This window comes from Pieris brassicae, chromosome 10 (genome assembly GCF_905147105.1).
Source record: "Pieris brassicae chromosome 10, ilPieBrab1.1, whole genome shotgun sequence".
NCBI lineage: Eukaryota > Metazoa > Arthropoda > Insecta > Lepidoptera > Pieridae > Pieris > Pieris brassicae.
The window spans coordinates 18,003,560-18,018,548 of record NC_059674.1 but is presented as its reverse complement, the minus strand read 5'-3'; the positions used below and the strand labels follow the sequence as shown (position 1 = coordinate 18,018,548).

The 14,989-nt window shown below is 35.6% G+C and overlaps 1 protein-coding gene across 1 annotated transcript in view; it reads left to right on the top strand.

The window, feature by feature from the left end:
• Positions 1-14,989, top strand: part of LOC123715230 (activating transcription factor 3) — a 61,540-nt gene that overhangs the window by 38,166 nt on the left and 8,385 nt on the right. Inside the window, exon 2 of the mRNA XM_045670162.1 lies at positions 12,529-12,969. Coding sequence (XP_045526118.1) covers positions 12,703-12,969 — 267 coding nt within the window. The 5' untranslated portion in view covers positions 12,529-12,702. The remainder of the gene's footprint in view (positions 1-12,528; positions 12,970-14,989) is intronic.

Below are 14,989 nucleotides of genomic sequence, written 5' to 3'. Positions count from 1 at the left end.
TTTTGTATACAATACTATTCTAGGTCGATAGTTCGATTGTTATAAATAAATAGTCGGAAATGGCTTTATGTTCTAACAGTTTAACACTGGCATATAAATCTCTCTTTCTTTCCTTAATCAGCAGCTCATGTCTGATCGTCGTGGTGGTCAGCAGCGAAGCATCTAGAGCGGACATTAAATAATGTGTTAATTATGACAATTAATTTGTTTAAATGATTTTGAATTTTAACGAATCGTAGTGGCCATCTTTTGTTTCTTAATTGTAAATACTGTCCAGGATATAAACCTTCTACGTCTGTCATTACACAGTTATAGGTAAGAATTTTTTTGCCAAAAATTTGCCACTTTCATTTAATAGTTCTTATTCCCAACCCAACACGTACTGCCGAGAGTTGGAGGCATGTGTGTGTCTGGTCTGTCTGTAATGCTGTGGTATCGTTTTGTGTGCAAGTAATGCTACAGATGGATACAGCAGAACGGGAGTGGGAGCGCTCTATGCATGAACCCTAAGTAATAAGACGAGGAGTTAATAAGAGAAAATATGATTTACTACTTAACCCTGGTAGAATGTGAGAACTACTCCCGAGCAACTCTAGTGCGGCCGTGTTTTAGCTACCCGATGTGGTTTTAGTAGGTGCTCAACGAGTCTCTGAATAACAGAGATAAACAAATCGGGGCCAAATGCGCAAATACATAAATTATATAAAAAAAAACTTGTGGTTCCCACAATAGCAGTATGCTCCAGAACACTAAACACACTCAGCTACTCCATTCCGACCATGGCTAGAGATACATTGTTAATAGTATATGTAATTATTACAATCTTTGTGTGTATGTTGGTTTCATTATGTTTCCTGTATTAAAATACTCAAGGTCAGCGATAAAATTGCAAAAACACGATCTATTGCAGTTTTCCGTGTGTGGGTTGGGTTTTTCATTGAATCCTATGGGTATTTAAATATGAATTTACCTGAATTTACATTGCGGACTTGTTCTATATTAACTTGTGGTTGTTTGTCCCCTACGCGATCAACATTTGACACATCAGCGCTACGTATATTGATTGACTTATAGGGAAATTAAATTAATTTGTTAATATAAAATAGTATTTTAATAACACAAAAGTAGAGTATTAACAACCAATAATTAAAACTAGATAAATAGAGAATAAAAAATGTGTGCGTGTACTAGTGTACACACGTTACGTGAAACTTCTTTATGACCTTATTTTTCAAAAAATGATCTACTATAAGCAACTTTACAGAAATTGGTTAAATAAAGTTTAACAAAAGGCTTTTATTATCATAGACATGAATGCAAATAATACAATTATTTCATTTTACCTTATTACTACTAATATTATTACAGATTTTCATTAATTGTAATAGAATTATTACTATCATTATATATTATCGTTATTAATGGCTTCGAATCTCTTCGAATCAACCGTGGTAGGGACAAGAATGGCGCGTAACGGAAAAATGTGACGGTAAATTTGTTTCCAACGCTGTTAAAAAAGTTTCACTTCAAAAATACCTACCTTTACCGCTGGCAGAATTTTCTCATAGAGATCGTTATTGTTGTACTGTTGTTGATGTATATATATATATATATATATATATATATATTAGTATTACGTTACGTTATTAGTTGATCGAGCAAGGCTCCAGCTCTCGGGTAACCGGCACTATCTATTAGTGAAGTAGTGAGCGATCTAGTTTTAAAACTAAATCACTAAAATTTCACTGTTTTTGTTATGTTTCTCCACAAAAGGAGATACTTATCTTCCCTCCCTCCCCTTTTTTTCTGGACAATATAATGAGTGTACAATTTTTATTGTAAACATTAAACAAACTTCAAATTTTTTTTAATTAAAAATAAATATGAAAATTAAAAAATTAAAAATTGAAGTCCGAAAAGTATGTATTAATACTTTTGGGACTTTACTTTATAGAACACTTTCTACATCCCTTTTTCTATATTCATTTATAAACAAGTTAAAAAGAATTTTCTTTACATTTTCGTGATATCTCCAAAAGGCTTTACAATAAATAAATTAAAATAAAATTAGTATTACGCGTAATAAATACGAATGATTCGAAAATATTGTCCTTCATTCGAAACGAAAGGTCATATTGAAACCCTAACATATGTTTGCATGGAGACGATACGACGCGTTGTCCTTGACTTTGTTCATCTTACAATACGGAAAATAGCGCTATTTTGGTACGAATACATTGTTTACACGTAATGCCGACAATAATTTAATATAAAAGAATTTTAAATGGTAACTATGGCTAATAATATAGAGTCTGTGAAAGAGATCTGTGACAATAACTCAAAACGTCATTTTTAAATAATCCTATAACTGCGTGTAAAATTTCGCAAAATGGTAACACTAAAGAAAACACTTTTTTACTCTTTAACACACTCGAAACGTCGGGAGAAGTGTAAAATTATGTAAAAGAATTATTCGATACATCCGATCCCTAAAAAAGGCGATCGCACTGATCCATCCAACTATCGCCCAATCGCAATAACCTCCTTGTTCTCCAAAATAATGGAAACCATTATTAACGGCCAGCTCTTGAGTTATCTAGAGGGCCACCAGCTGATTAGCGATTATCAGTACGGCTTTCGTCGTGGTCGTTCAGCTGGTGACCTTCTAGTATACCTTACTCATAGATGGGCAGAGGCAATTGAGTCCAAGGGGGAGGCACTAGCGGTTAGTTTGGACATAGCGAAAGCCTTCGATCGGGTGTGGCACAAAGCACTGCTCTCGAAGCTACCAGCCTACGGGCTTCCTGAGAAATTATGCGACTGGATCTCCAGCTTTCTAGCCGATCGGAGCATCAAGGTCGTCGTCGACGGAGCATGTTCCGACCTTAAACCCGTGAATGCTGGGGTCCCACAAGGCTGTGTTCTGTCCCCGACCCTGTTTCTTCTGCATATCAATGACATGTTGCAACTTAGCAACATTCATTGCTATGCGGACGACAGCACTGGGGATACTCTTTACACTGGCCGGGCAGGTATTTCTCGGGCAGTTGTCGATGAGTACCGGAACAAACTTGTGTCTGAAGTCGAAACTCTTTTACGTGGAGTCTCGGACTGGGGTAGACTAAACCTAGTCCAATTTAACCCCAAGAAGACACAAGTTTGCGCGTTTTCCGCGAAAAAAATACCCTTTGTCGCTACTCCTCTTTTCGAAAACACTCTTCTTGAAGCCACAGCCAGCATCGGAATACTTGGCGTTGACATATCGAACGACGTTCAGTTTCGCGGTCATTTGGAGGGAAAGGCTAAATTAGCCTCCAAAAAGCTTGGTGTGCTCAGCAAGGCGAGACGGTACTTCACTCCGGGCCACCGCTTGCAACTCTATAAAGCGCAAATACGGCCCCACATGGAATACTGTTCTCACCTCTGGGCGGGGGCTCCCCAGTACCAGCTCCTTCCACTTGACCGTATCCAACGAAGAGCGGTTCGAATCGTCGATGACCAATCCCTCTCCGAGCGGCTCGATCCTTTGGCGTTGCGTAGAGATGTGGGGTCACTCTGCATCTTCTACCGCATTTACCATGGAGAGTGTTCAGAGGAGTTGTTCGGATTAATACCTGCAGCTGAGTTTCAGCATCGGACGTCGAGGCAAAATACAAAATTCCACCCGTATCACCTCGACGTCCGACGTTCCACGACTGAGCGTTTCTCAAGGCAATTTTTGCCGCGCACCACCGCTATGTGGAACCAGCTGCCCACTGAAGTATTTCCGAACCAATTCGACTTAGGGTCCTTCAAGAAAAGAGCGTACAAATTCTTAAAAGGCCGGCAACGCACTCGCGAGCCCTCTGGCATTGAGAGTGTCCATGGGCGGCGGTATCACTTAACATCAGGTGAGCCTCCTGCCCGTTTGCCCCCTATTTTATAAAAAAAAAAAAAAAAAAAGTTTATAATAATACATAGCTTAAAAAAGTGTTTTCTTTAAATGTGTTAAAGCTATGTTAACAAAAGATAATACTATGGTAACAATAGTTCTTGTCTATACCCTCCGATCAGAGAGCAACAAATAGTCTGTTTCGGTACTAATGATAAAATCCAACTGACGACTCTGAAACTTACCACACGAGCTGTAAACTGCTCGTATAGATCCATTGCTGCAATGCAACAGCAGGGGTTGGTGGAACTCGAACTACACCAAAATCTGGATGCTGGATGGTGGGTAGGCCAACTAAAATACCATGAGTAACAAGGATAGTAAACTCCAGGTTCGCTTTCCCATTCTACCGGGGCAAGTTCTTCAATTCACCAGTGCAAATAAAATTTATTTTTGTTTACATAATATCAGGTAGGTATCAGGCACGCGATCACACAGATCTCTGGTCGGCAAGCTAAGCAACAGGGGAGTGTCAAATCTCCCCTTTCCTAAAAAGGTACTCTATTTGCTTAAACTAGGTCTGATGGGCCTTACATCTCCCACCGGGCCCGAGCGACTACTCCGGAAATATCCTTATGATCCTCCTGTACATACCGACATATTTGATAATTCTGTGGAAGATATTTTTCCAATCTGTACTCTAGCAGCAATATTACAAGGCTGTGATAATACTTAGATAACAGGTGTTTGAAATGCATTTCCGTTCACAGGAACTGATAATAATGGATACCATCAAATAAAATATATTTATATTCATTTCAAGGCACGTCAATCGTGACTACGAGACTCGCATTAATTCAATATTAATAGTAAAGATATAAAATCGGTGAAGGCTGTATATGTTTATTACAACCACAGATTATCCAGTGATTGATGCTTACATATGTAGCTTACGCAGTTCTATTAAAATATTATAATTGCATGTTCTTATAATGCAAACATAGTGTTATAGATATATAATGGTATTGATTGACATTTCATTCCATTTAGTTGGAGCACAGGTTTCAGCTGCTAAAACTTAAAGTACATGATTAAGATTATGACGTTCATAAGTAAGACTTAATGCTCAGTCTCGTTTCTGAATCTTACCATATGAGTTATAAGAATATCTATCTTAATCGTAACAATTATTAAAAACTCTTTGTTCACGTTCCAATTTTAAAAATCATTCCCGCTTAAAAAAGTATCGAAACTTGAAATTAATCTGTGGGCGTCAAAATCGAAAATATTCAATGCAAATTTTCGTCTACAAGTTGACGGAATGAACAATACATTGCCTTCCTTTGTTCCTTTTACGAATATAATACTTGTATGTATATACGGCACGGCGCCGAATTATAGGTCATAGATTAAAAACTTATAGAAGTTTCACTTTCCAAGAAACGTTGTAAGAGGAATATTTTGATTCTTTACGAGTAAATGTTAAATAAAATTCATTCATTAGTACACACAGCTGTAGATTCGAATCAACGGCCTCAAACATGATAGTCGCATGACTGCTCAATATTCTTTTATAATTAATATTTTTAGTTAACTGCCTATGTCATATAGAGGAAAAATAAAAGAAGTTTTCAGTTAAAACATAACATACATTTAATTGAGCCTTATTAATAAATGTTAATAAAAAGTTTAAAAAAAAATATTAACTCGCAAAACAAAATATATATCTTGTAATTAATAGAATTCCAGAACAATCCAAGCTATTTAATGTCAATCGTCGATTAACCGAATTTGCTTTACGAGAAATGTATACGGAATGCAATTTAATAATTATGTTTCATTCGAAAATTATACATTTGAACAATTAAGTTAAAACGTGACATGTAATAATATAAACCATAAGATATTATATTACTGTTAATCTAGGTTAAGGTTAAACATGTCATAAATTGTAAATAAACGATGAAGAAAAGTCTTTAATTTATGTCATGCGCTTCCTTTGAACAAATTTAAATAACACTTTAATTAATAAGCTTAGGGGCAAATCACCTGTTTACATGCATAATTATTAATATTGAAACAAATTATGAAATTTAGTTTAGTTTGTTTTTTATAAAGAAAAGCTGATATTTTAAATATATGTATTTATTTATATTAACATTTAACATTGTGCATTTGTTAGTTACTAATTATTTGTCCAAAATGTGGTATTCATGAACACGTTAAAATTACATAACCGCCAAAATTAGACATCTATAACATAATTACTCTATGGACTTGTCGCTGTGTGCGTGCTACAGAGTACGAAAAAGTGAACACACCCACCGCGCGCCGAAAATTGCGGCCCATACTTTTTGTCCGCGCCAAGTGTCAAGGACACGCGCGCTTCTGTTGCTACGTTTTAAAAATTTTATTCTTTTTGCAGTTTTTAGTGAATACAAGTCCAAATGAACTTTGGACATTTTTAATTTGTGTGCAGTGAACTTTAGAGGTTATTATTAATACACATTACTTAATTAACCTTTGTTTTTCTACTTTTGTATGTTAATGATTAATCTAGTGGTATTAATCGTACGAGTTGTAAAGGAACTGCTATAAACGTGAAATTGAAAAGTTTAACAACATTTGCCTCGAGCAGCGCAAAACTAAAACGTAATCACACAACGAATGACATTCGTGCATACTCCAAATGTCAGCTGTCACACATATTAGACAATACAATATACAAATTGAATTTTTGTGAATATAAATTGTAACGTTATTAATGTGTTATCAAATCATCTAATTTATTATACGACACTCCCTAAAACGGATGTCTAATATGTAAAAATTAAAGTGCCATTGACCTTAATAGCTTATGATTAAAATCATGAAACGTGTTCATCAACCAACACATGCCGGGTAAAGCGTCTTTGGAAGAACAAGTGTATAACAATATTATTTATACAATTACTAAATTTATTCATTAGAGTAAAGTAAAAAGCTTGTGATAAGCGTAAATAAAATTAATTATGTTCGACATTTTATGTCATGGTAAATGTTAAAGTTGACTTCCATTTTGTAAACATACATAGTCTATGCTTTAAGATTGATTAAGACAAATAACAAACTAGTGTTATACTTATTGCTTAGCACGTATAATTGCGAAGATTATAAAAAAAATAAAACACTTTTTTAACGGATTGAAGTTCATTATTGTAAACTTATAATTATTTAAAATTTTAAGTTTATATTATTTGGATAGTTGGTTAAAATTTGTGCAAATATTTTCATACCGCAGTGTTGACCTAGCGGCTACAACTGCGACTCATCCCTGAGGTCGTAAGGTAAATCCCCGGCTGTGCACTAATGGACTCTCTTTCTATGTGCGTATTTTATCATTCGCTCGAACAGTGAGGGAGAAAACTGAGGAAATCTCTGAGACCCAAAAAGTTGACGGCTTGCGTCTGACGCTTGCCTATTAGAATGACAAATTATGAAACATATACTGAAATTGAAACTGATTTATTTATTTTTAATTTTCATGTAATATGTTTATAGGAAAAAATATTTACTATTTAAAATGGTAACATCTGGCCCCTTATGCCCAGGTCAAAGCTCGAATCTTGGCAAAACAATCGTTACAGGAGTGTGTATAGAAATAGAAGTAATATTAACATACATACTTCAGTAGTTTTTTTCATTTATTTTATCGTGCCTTTGTACAGTCCAATGGCCTAATCCCCCGCAGATATGGCGCCAGATTAGATTTCATTGTTTGCTAATGTTAATTTCATTAAGTGTGGTATCACTACTGGCTTGAAAGAGATTAGATACTCTATGTTAGTGGCGCGAAATAACCCCGTCCAGTCCAATTCCCGACGAAAAAAAAAAGAAAAAGTATACCACAGAATGATTAGCACTTACTTATACCAGATTACAGATTATTAATAAAACAGACTCGGAAAGGGGTCACTGTCATTCAATCAATTATAGGATATAGATAAATAATGTTTGCTGATCCTTGCACAATGTGTCAATAATTTAAAGAGATTTATTTATATCTTGACACTTCGTTGCATACACAAATACAATTGACATAATCAAAAGGAAGGCAACTGGCGGCCTTATCGCTTTTGGCGATCTCTTAAAGGCTGTGGGAAAAAATATATAAAATATATAGGACATATAGACAAAATTTATGGAACAAAATTAGGACAACATTTAAAAAAGGACACGAAGAAGAAAAATATCACTAGAATCACGATAATTTTAGATCCGTTTCATGTCGGTGATTACGAAACTTAGGGATACGATGTGGACAGGTAATGTTTCTACAGCAGAGATTTTAGGGAAGATAGAGAAGAGAGAATGACACTTGTCTATGATAAAAAAGAAAAATAAACAGTATATTTTGTTATTTAAGCATTTCTTAGAAGCCAACTACAAAGTCGTGTAATAATTATCCTAACATTAAAAAAGCTTGGATCGTTTTAACTTCTAATAGCGTAATAAAACTAAAGTAATACGCTCATATAGACAGTAAAGTGGGTGCGTTTCGAAACTAGGTCACCCACTTCTCGTATCCCGAGGACAAAGACGGGGGAAGCTTCCCATTAAACACCATACAAGATTCTTTATCCTTTGCATACTTATTAAGAATCAAGGGGTATGAAAGAGAACAATATATTTAATAACATTCTTTGATGACATTGAGCACGTTGAAAATATAATGAAAATGACTTCAGCTTCATCCTTGAGGTCGTAGGTTCGACCACGGCTGTGCACTAAATTTAACACTCCTACGGTGAAGGAAAACAAAAACACACATAAAACTAATCACCTACTTGCCTATTATTAACAGGTGATCACGAAACATACACAAAAATCTGAGGCCCAGACCTAAAATTTTGTAATCCAATCCTACTGGGTTGTGTTTTTATAATGAGAAATACCAACGGTCCCGTGTTGATATGAAACATTCCACTGGACTTTTAATTAAATCCTCTATAACATCTCTGTATATGTATACAATAGCTACAATATTGAATTATAGTTGAACCGCCGCGATCTCGTAGATCGAAACGTAAACGTTCTCTGTCGGAACAATTGCAATCTGAAATTTCGCCTCCAGATTAGCACCATGTTTTCTGGACCATACCTATGGGTTATACGATTCTTCAATTAACATGTTTTAACAAAAGAAAGTGTATAGTGAAAAATTACTGATGACTGTGTGAATGTGTGAATGTGACGAACAAAGTGGCTGCGTGCATGAAAGATGGATGAAGGAAAAATTTCTGTTTTGTTAGTGATTGAAAGTGATATTTTACGATTTGTATAGAATGCAAGTGTCTAATAGTTACGCCGAATAAGCGAAAGACAACATGTTTTCTCCCACGCAATATCGACCGGATACATTTATTTTTCATTCTCCTTTTTGGGCTGCGGACGTCCTACTGCCTGGTGTTAATATATGGATAATGCTCTACCTACGCGGCCATTTGACATTTCAAATAGCACTCGATAAATTTGTATTTTAATGCAGTCGTAAATTCGGGCACCAGCGCTTTCTTTGGCTAATATTTGCACAGATGGTAGACTAGAAATATTAGTAACGAATTAAATAATTTGTACTATCAGAAAGTGCTGATCGGAAGGCGTTTTTTCGTGTTGGAAAGTCCATATATCGAAGGACTAAATATGATTAAATGTCACAGCTGACAATTTGACATATATAATGTGAAAATAACTTATGAAAGTAAGTGCACTTGTACGATACGTTACAGCTGGTACAAAAGTCGGTCAAATTTTACCAAACATAAATGCAATCTGTGGTCTACGACTAAGTATAGAAGATATATAGTAAAATTATTTATTCAAAACATGGCCGTAAAATTCAGAAACAATAAATAAAGTGAAAAATTAACATATAGATTAAATGGCTACGACAGGTACACTGAACTGATTATGGTAATGAACATATCAGAGACAAAAGAAGTAATGTTGACCTAAATCTTAATCTCTCTAAAATCTGCCGTAAATATGATACAAATTGTTGGTATAAGTGGTACTGAATCATACTGATATTTTGCTAATGATAAGTTACCTCGACTATATAGTTAGAAAATAAAAAAAATCTGTTGCGCTACAATCTAATCAAAACAAATCTCATAGACATAGTATAATTTGCTAATGTTAGGGATAAAAATTAATAATATATGTCTATGTCCATACTTCGAATACAGCGAGAGATATTCACGGATCTTATGTTAAAAAATCAGCGCTACAACCATTTTAGGTCTGGACCTCATATTTCTATACCTGTTTCATCATCATTTAAGAGGCAAGCTGGTGATCTCTGTTCCTAGCACACGCCGATGTTTTCCTTTACCGTTCGAGGGAATCTTAAAGAAAAAACAAACAGTTATTTAGTTATAAATTCTAAGTTTATAAAACCATTGTTATTTGTTCGCCTAAATAAGTGTTATATACGTACTTACTAATTGACTAGTTAACATGCAATTAGCAATTGCGTAAAACGCATTAGCATACACAGTTTTTGTGTGGCTTTTGCTAAGCGAAACCTGTTTCGTGTTAAGTGGCGGATAATTTTATATTTATGATATTTTTGATGCTCTTTTAAATTATCCGATTCTTCGAGTTTAAACTATTTTATTAATAAAAGCTTGCCAGCGCTCGGAACACTGGTACATTGGTAAATTGATACAATAACCACAGAATACAATTTTTATTGTAACAGGAATATTACATACACTAATAGAAAATGAACAAAATAATTAAAATAACAAAAACTAAACGAAAATCGATTTTAAAGTGTGAGGGGAGCAACTATGGGTAACCATATCCAGGTCGTTTAACAGAATCCATCTGGACATCAGTGAGCTTTGGTCAAACATGTTCTTCGGAAAGGAGGAACCAATAGAATGCGACGCCTTGTACGATGCGATGTATCTTAACGAAGAATAATATGAAATTGCGCGTCAATATTTATTAATGCCTGTAGAAATTGCTTAAAAAGATCTTAGATTTACGTTTGGGCTAATATGGGCGCTGACATATTCTACATCAGTTTTTAACACCGCTACAACTTATTCGATCTAGGCCTGACACTTCTGTATCTGTTTCGTGATCATTTGTGAATTTAATATGAGATCCAGATGATCAGCCTCCTATGCCTGACACACGTGGCTTTTTGCCGGTTTCCTCACGATGTCTTCCTTCACCGATCCATCGAATGTTAAATGAGCAAAGAAAGTCCATTGGTGAAGAGCCGGAATCATACCTACGACCTCAGAGAGAGTCGCTTGCTGAAGCCACTTGGTCAACACTTTAATACTCTAACAAACATCATAATTTTTTTGTAATTAAATGTAATCATTATGACAAGTATATGAATAGCATGATCGTTGATTGGCATTATAATCGTTGTAATAATCGCTTTAATCACGCAGTAATTAGGCATTTATAGTATTTCGCGTTTAAAACTCAAATGAAAATCTTGTCTATTTAAAATCGTTGAGTTACGTAAAAAGGATGCGTCGAGATTTTCCTCTCCGCTAACGGAATAAACGATTTTCGCATCTAGGTTACTGCGAGTGCTTTATTGTATTTACGTGACAGATATATATACAGATAGCTGCACTGGCTGTGTCAAGGTGCCCAACAGCTTTCGACTATATCTAAATATGGAACCAATGTTAACTCCCGTATAGCAAATCGTGTTTTTTAAGTATTACCGCAGGCACCTAATTTCCACGTTATATCCTCACACGAGTATAGCTGTTTATGCGCCCGTGTCCTTGTTATAATCTACTCAACAATAGATACGCGGAAGCCTGTTCAGAGTCGTAAAAAACTTTATGACGCGCTTACAATTGACGACTGTAAAATCATTTTATTGGGGAAGCGTCCAGCTAATAACAATACCAGCTGTGTGATTACGAATGTGCCCATCTTGTGCTTGCAATAGATTAATAAGGTTAGAAGGGCCTGCTCGAAATTAGTAGGTCGGCTTTGGCTTACCACTATTTCTCAAATGACAAATCTTTATAAATTTAATTATTTAACCTCGCAGCAAACAGTTGTTTAACTTGTCTAGTTATGCCCATTGATATCTGCCAATATCTAGATCCTAATCGTTCAGACTAAATTGTTCATGTAATCTCTTACGGAACATTAACATTATTGTCCCTTATTAATTCCAAAGATTCAAGATCCGCGGGAATCCAAATTCCGTTTGCAAAAACTGACCTAGAAGTTCAGGGACCTCTCATTCGAACACTTCTTATCCAGAACTTGGTAGGCCGAACAATAAAAAAAAAGCATTCTTAAGTGCCTATCTGATACGAAATCCCCTATTTTAGTAGTAATTTATTTGCTTAACAATGTGCAAAAAATACTAGTGAAATCTAAGATTAGAATTGTAATATTTTCATTTTTTTTACATTTATGTTTACCATAATTGTCATGTATTTTAGAAAATATAGCTTGTAATATATACTTTATACCATTATGATGTAAAATAATAAATAAATTCCCACCAGTGATTCTAGAAACTTCGAGCTCCTTCGAGCTTTATAGTTTTGAGAGTTAATACAGGTTTCGAGTGTTTGTGCCTTATGAAGTGTCATTAACATCACCTTCTTTCTTTCCAGATCGAGTTACCCGTGAGGACTTCTAATTGTAAGACTAAAGTGCCATTGGGAACCAGTTTACCACGACCAGTGATATTAGGTTAAAGTGTTAGTGATATAGACATAGTATTACCAGATAATTTTAGTGTGAAACGTAACCAAAAAGAAGCTAAGCTGGCTCCCTACAAGGATATAATGAATTCGTCGAGCATGACCTCAGCTGTGCCGACAATCAAGTGTGAAGATACGTCTCCATCACCGACGGCCGCTGTCGGTAACGACGGCGATTCCGCGTCATATTTAAGTGTTAATGTGAACCTGAACGCTGCGATGATTAACCTCCTGGCAGCGGAGAATGCGGGGAACGCGACCACCCTGCGAACCCCAGAGATTGTCAACGACCTCATCACAATGACAAATCCTCTAGACCAGTATAACTACGACAAGAATTCCAATTTTAGGGTAAGTTAACTTATATGATCATCATCGTCAATGACCCTTCTGAGCCTTACCCTCCCCAAGTATGTTTCGCCATCGCAGTATATTTAGTGCTTCTTGCGTTCAAATTCGAACCCCTATTGTTTTGAGATCCATGGCAACTCCATCCCACCAACGCAGCCTCGGTCTACCGGGTTTTCTCTTGTCACCAGGTTGTAATTTCTGTAAAGACCTTGGGGTTCTGTCGTCGCAAACATGGCCAAAGATTCTTCGAATAATCTTCTGCTCGAAAATAAGGGGAACAAGCTCGTCTTTCCTGCTAAGGAATCAGCTTCAGAACCCACTGTGAGCACTGGTCGTAGCAGGGTTTGGTACAGAACATGCCTGGTATTTTTTCTCATATTGCGATCGGAAATATCTACTAAGGCCATGGTAGGAGCGATTTTACATAAGTTAATGTTAAATTATATATGATTGAATAATCCGATATAATTATGGTCCAGCGTAATTAGTATCATTTGACTTGCACTTTGACTAATTGCGTTGGCGATTTAATAGAAAAATTGGTTTATTAGGAACAGCATATAATTATGTACGAACACGATTTACGGTCACGTTCTGAACAATATTCTGTCTTGACCATGAAAGTACTTAGAAAATCAAAGTGGTTTAAATTGAACAAACACCTACACTTAGATAAAGTGCTAGATTAAATACTTGTAATGTTATTAAAGTCTAGATTTACGATGTCTATTTTCCTGATTTAGTGAGCTTTAGAAGTCAAAAGACTTTCGCGAAAAATGCGGTACAATAAGGTATGACGTAGTCGAATTTTATTTTTGTATACGTGCTATAAGCAAGACAATCAGATACTTATGAAAATATGTTATAGAAAGAATATACACGTGTGAAAATAACAAGAGAACTTAAGATGTCTCTCACAGTCATCGCAGCACACAAATTATTGTATTGAAGAACTCGAGATATCTAGCTAATTTGGAGTCGTAGAATGTAAGAAGCACTATGTACAGAAGTTCCGACTCGTATTAGACTAAATATATATTTTAAACATATATAGGTGGACGAGCCAAGGCTTGCGCTCAGTTTGTCTTCAATCGCAGCGATTTCCATGCGGTAGTTACGCCCCGAAAGTGTAGACGCAGGCACTCTCTGCAACATTCGTTTCACACCAATAAGCATTTAATTATTTCTCATTTATTAAAAGCATCCCGTTGCCCAGGTACATAAGTTATAACTGGGTCTTATCGCTAGTTCAATGAATGGACGTGATTATAAACTACGATGAATTCAGAGCGTGAAATGACAATAGACAAAGCCGATATGTATCTCTTGTAGCACATTTTGCATAATAGAACTGCTACCATTAATGTGCTGTACGATTAGGCATTATGTTTTAATCTGAGGTGGAAATGAATTCCCGTAGATTGCTGGTGTATAGATGCCTCACCTACCTTCAACTTTTCGTTGTCGAAATTTTTGTATTTATTATTGCTTAATATATATATATAAATTAAGCAGGGTTGGTCTAGTGACTTCAGTGTGCGACTCTCATCCCTGAGGTCGTAGGTTCGATGTCCGGCTGTGCACCAATGGACTTTCTGTCTAACATTCGCTCGAACGGTGAAGGATAACATCGTGAGGAAAACGGCTTGACGTAAGCCCAAAAAGTCGACGGCGTGTGTTAGGCACAGGAGCTGATCAACTACTTGCCTCTTAGTTAGACAAATGAGAATGAAATATAAATTATATGTGTGATGTATATATAAATTAAACGTACAGAAAACACCAAAAACCACGAAGGTGTGTAACCTTGGTGACTGAAGGGCATGTAGCCCAGTAAAAATTTAAGTAATAATAAAATAAAAACAATTAATACCAAAAAAACAAATGAACACGGCACACTGATACATTGGTACATAAAGATAATAAAAAAATATTTAATGTGACAAGCACGTATAGGCAAACATAACAATAATAAAGAACAACAACAAAAAGTATTCAAAAATATATAAAAACTGCTATT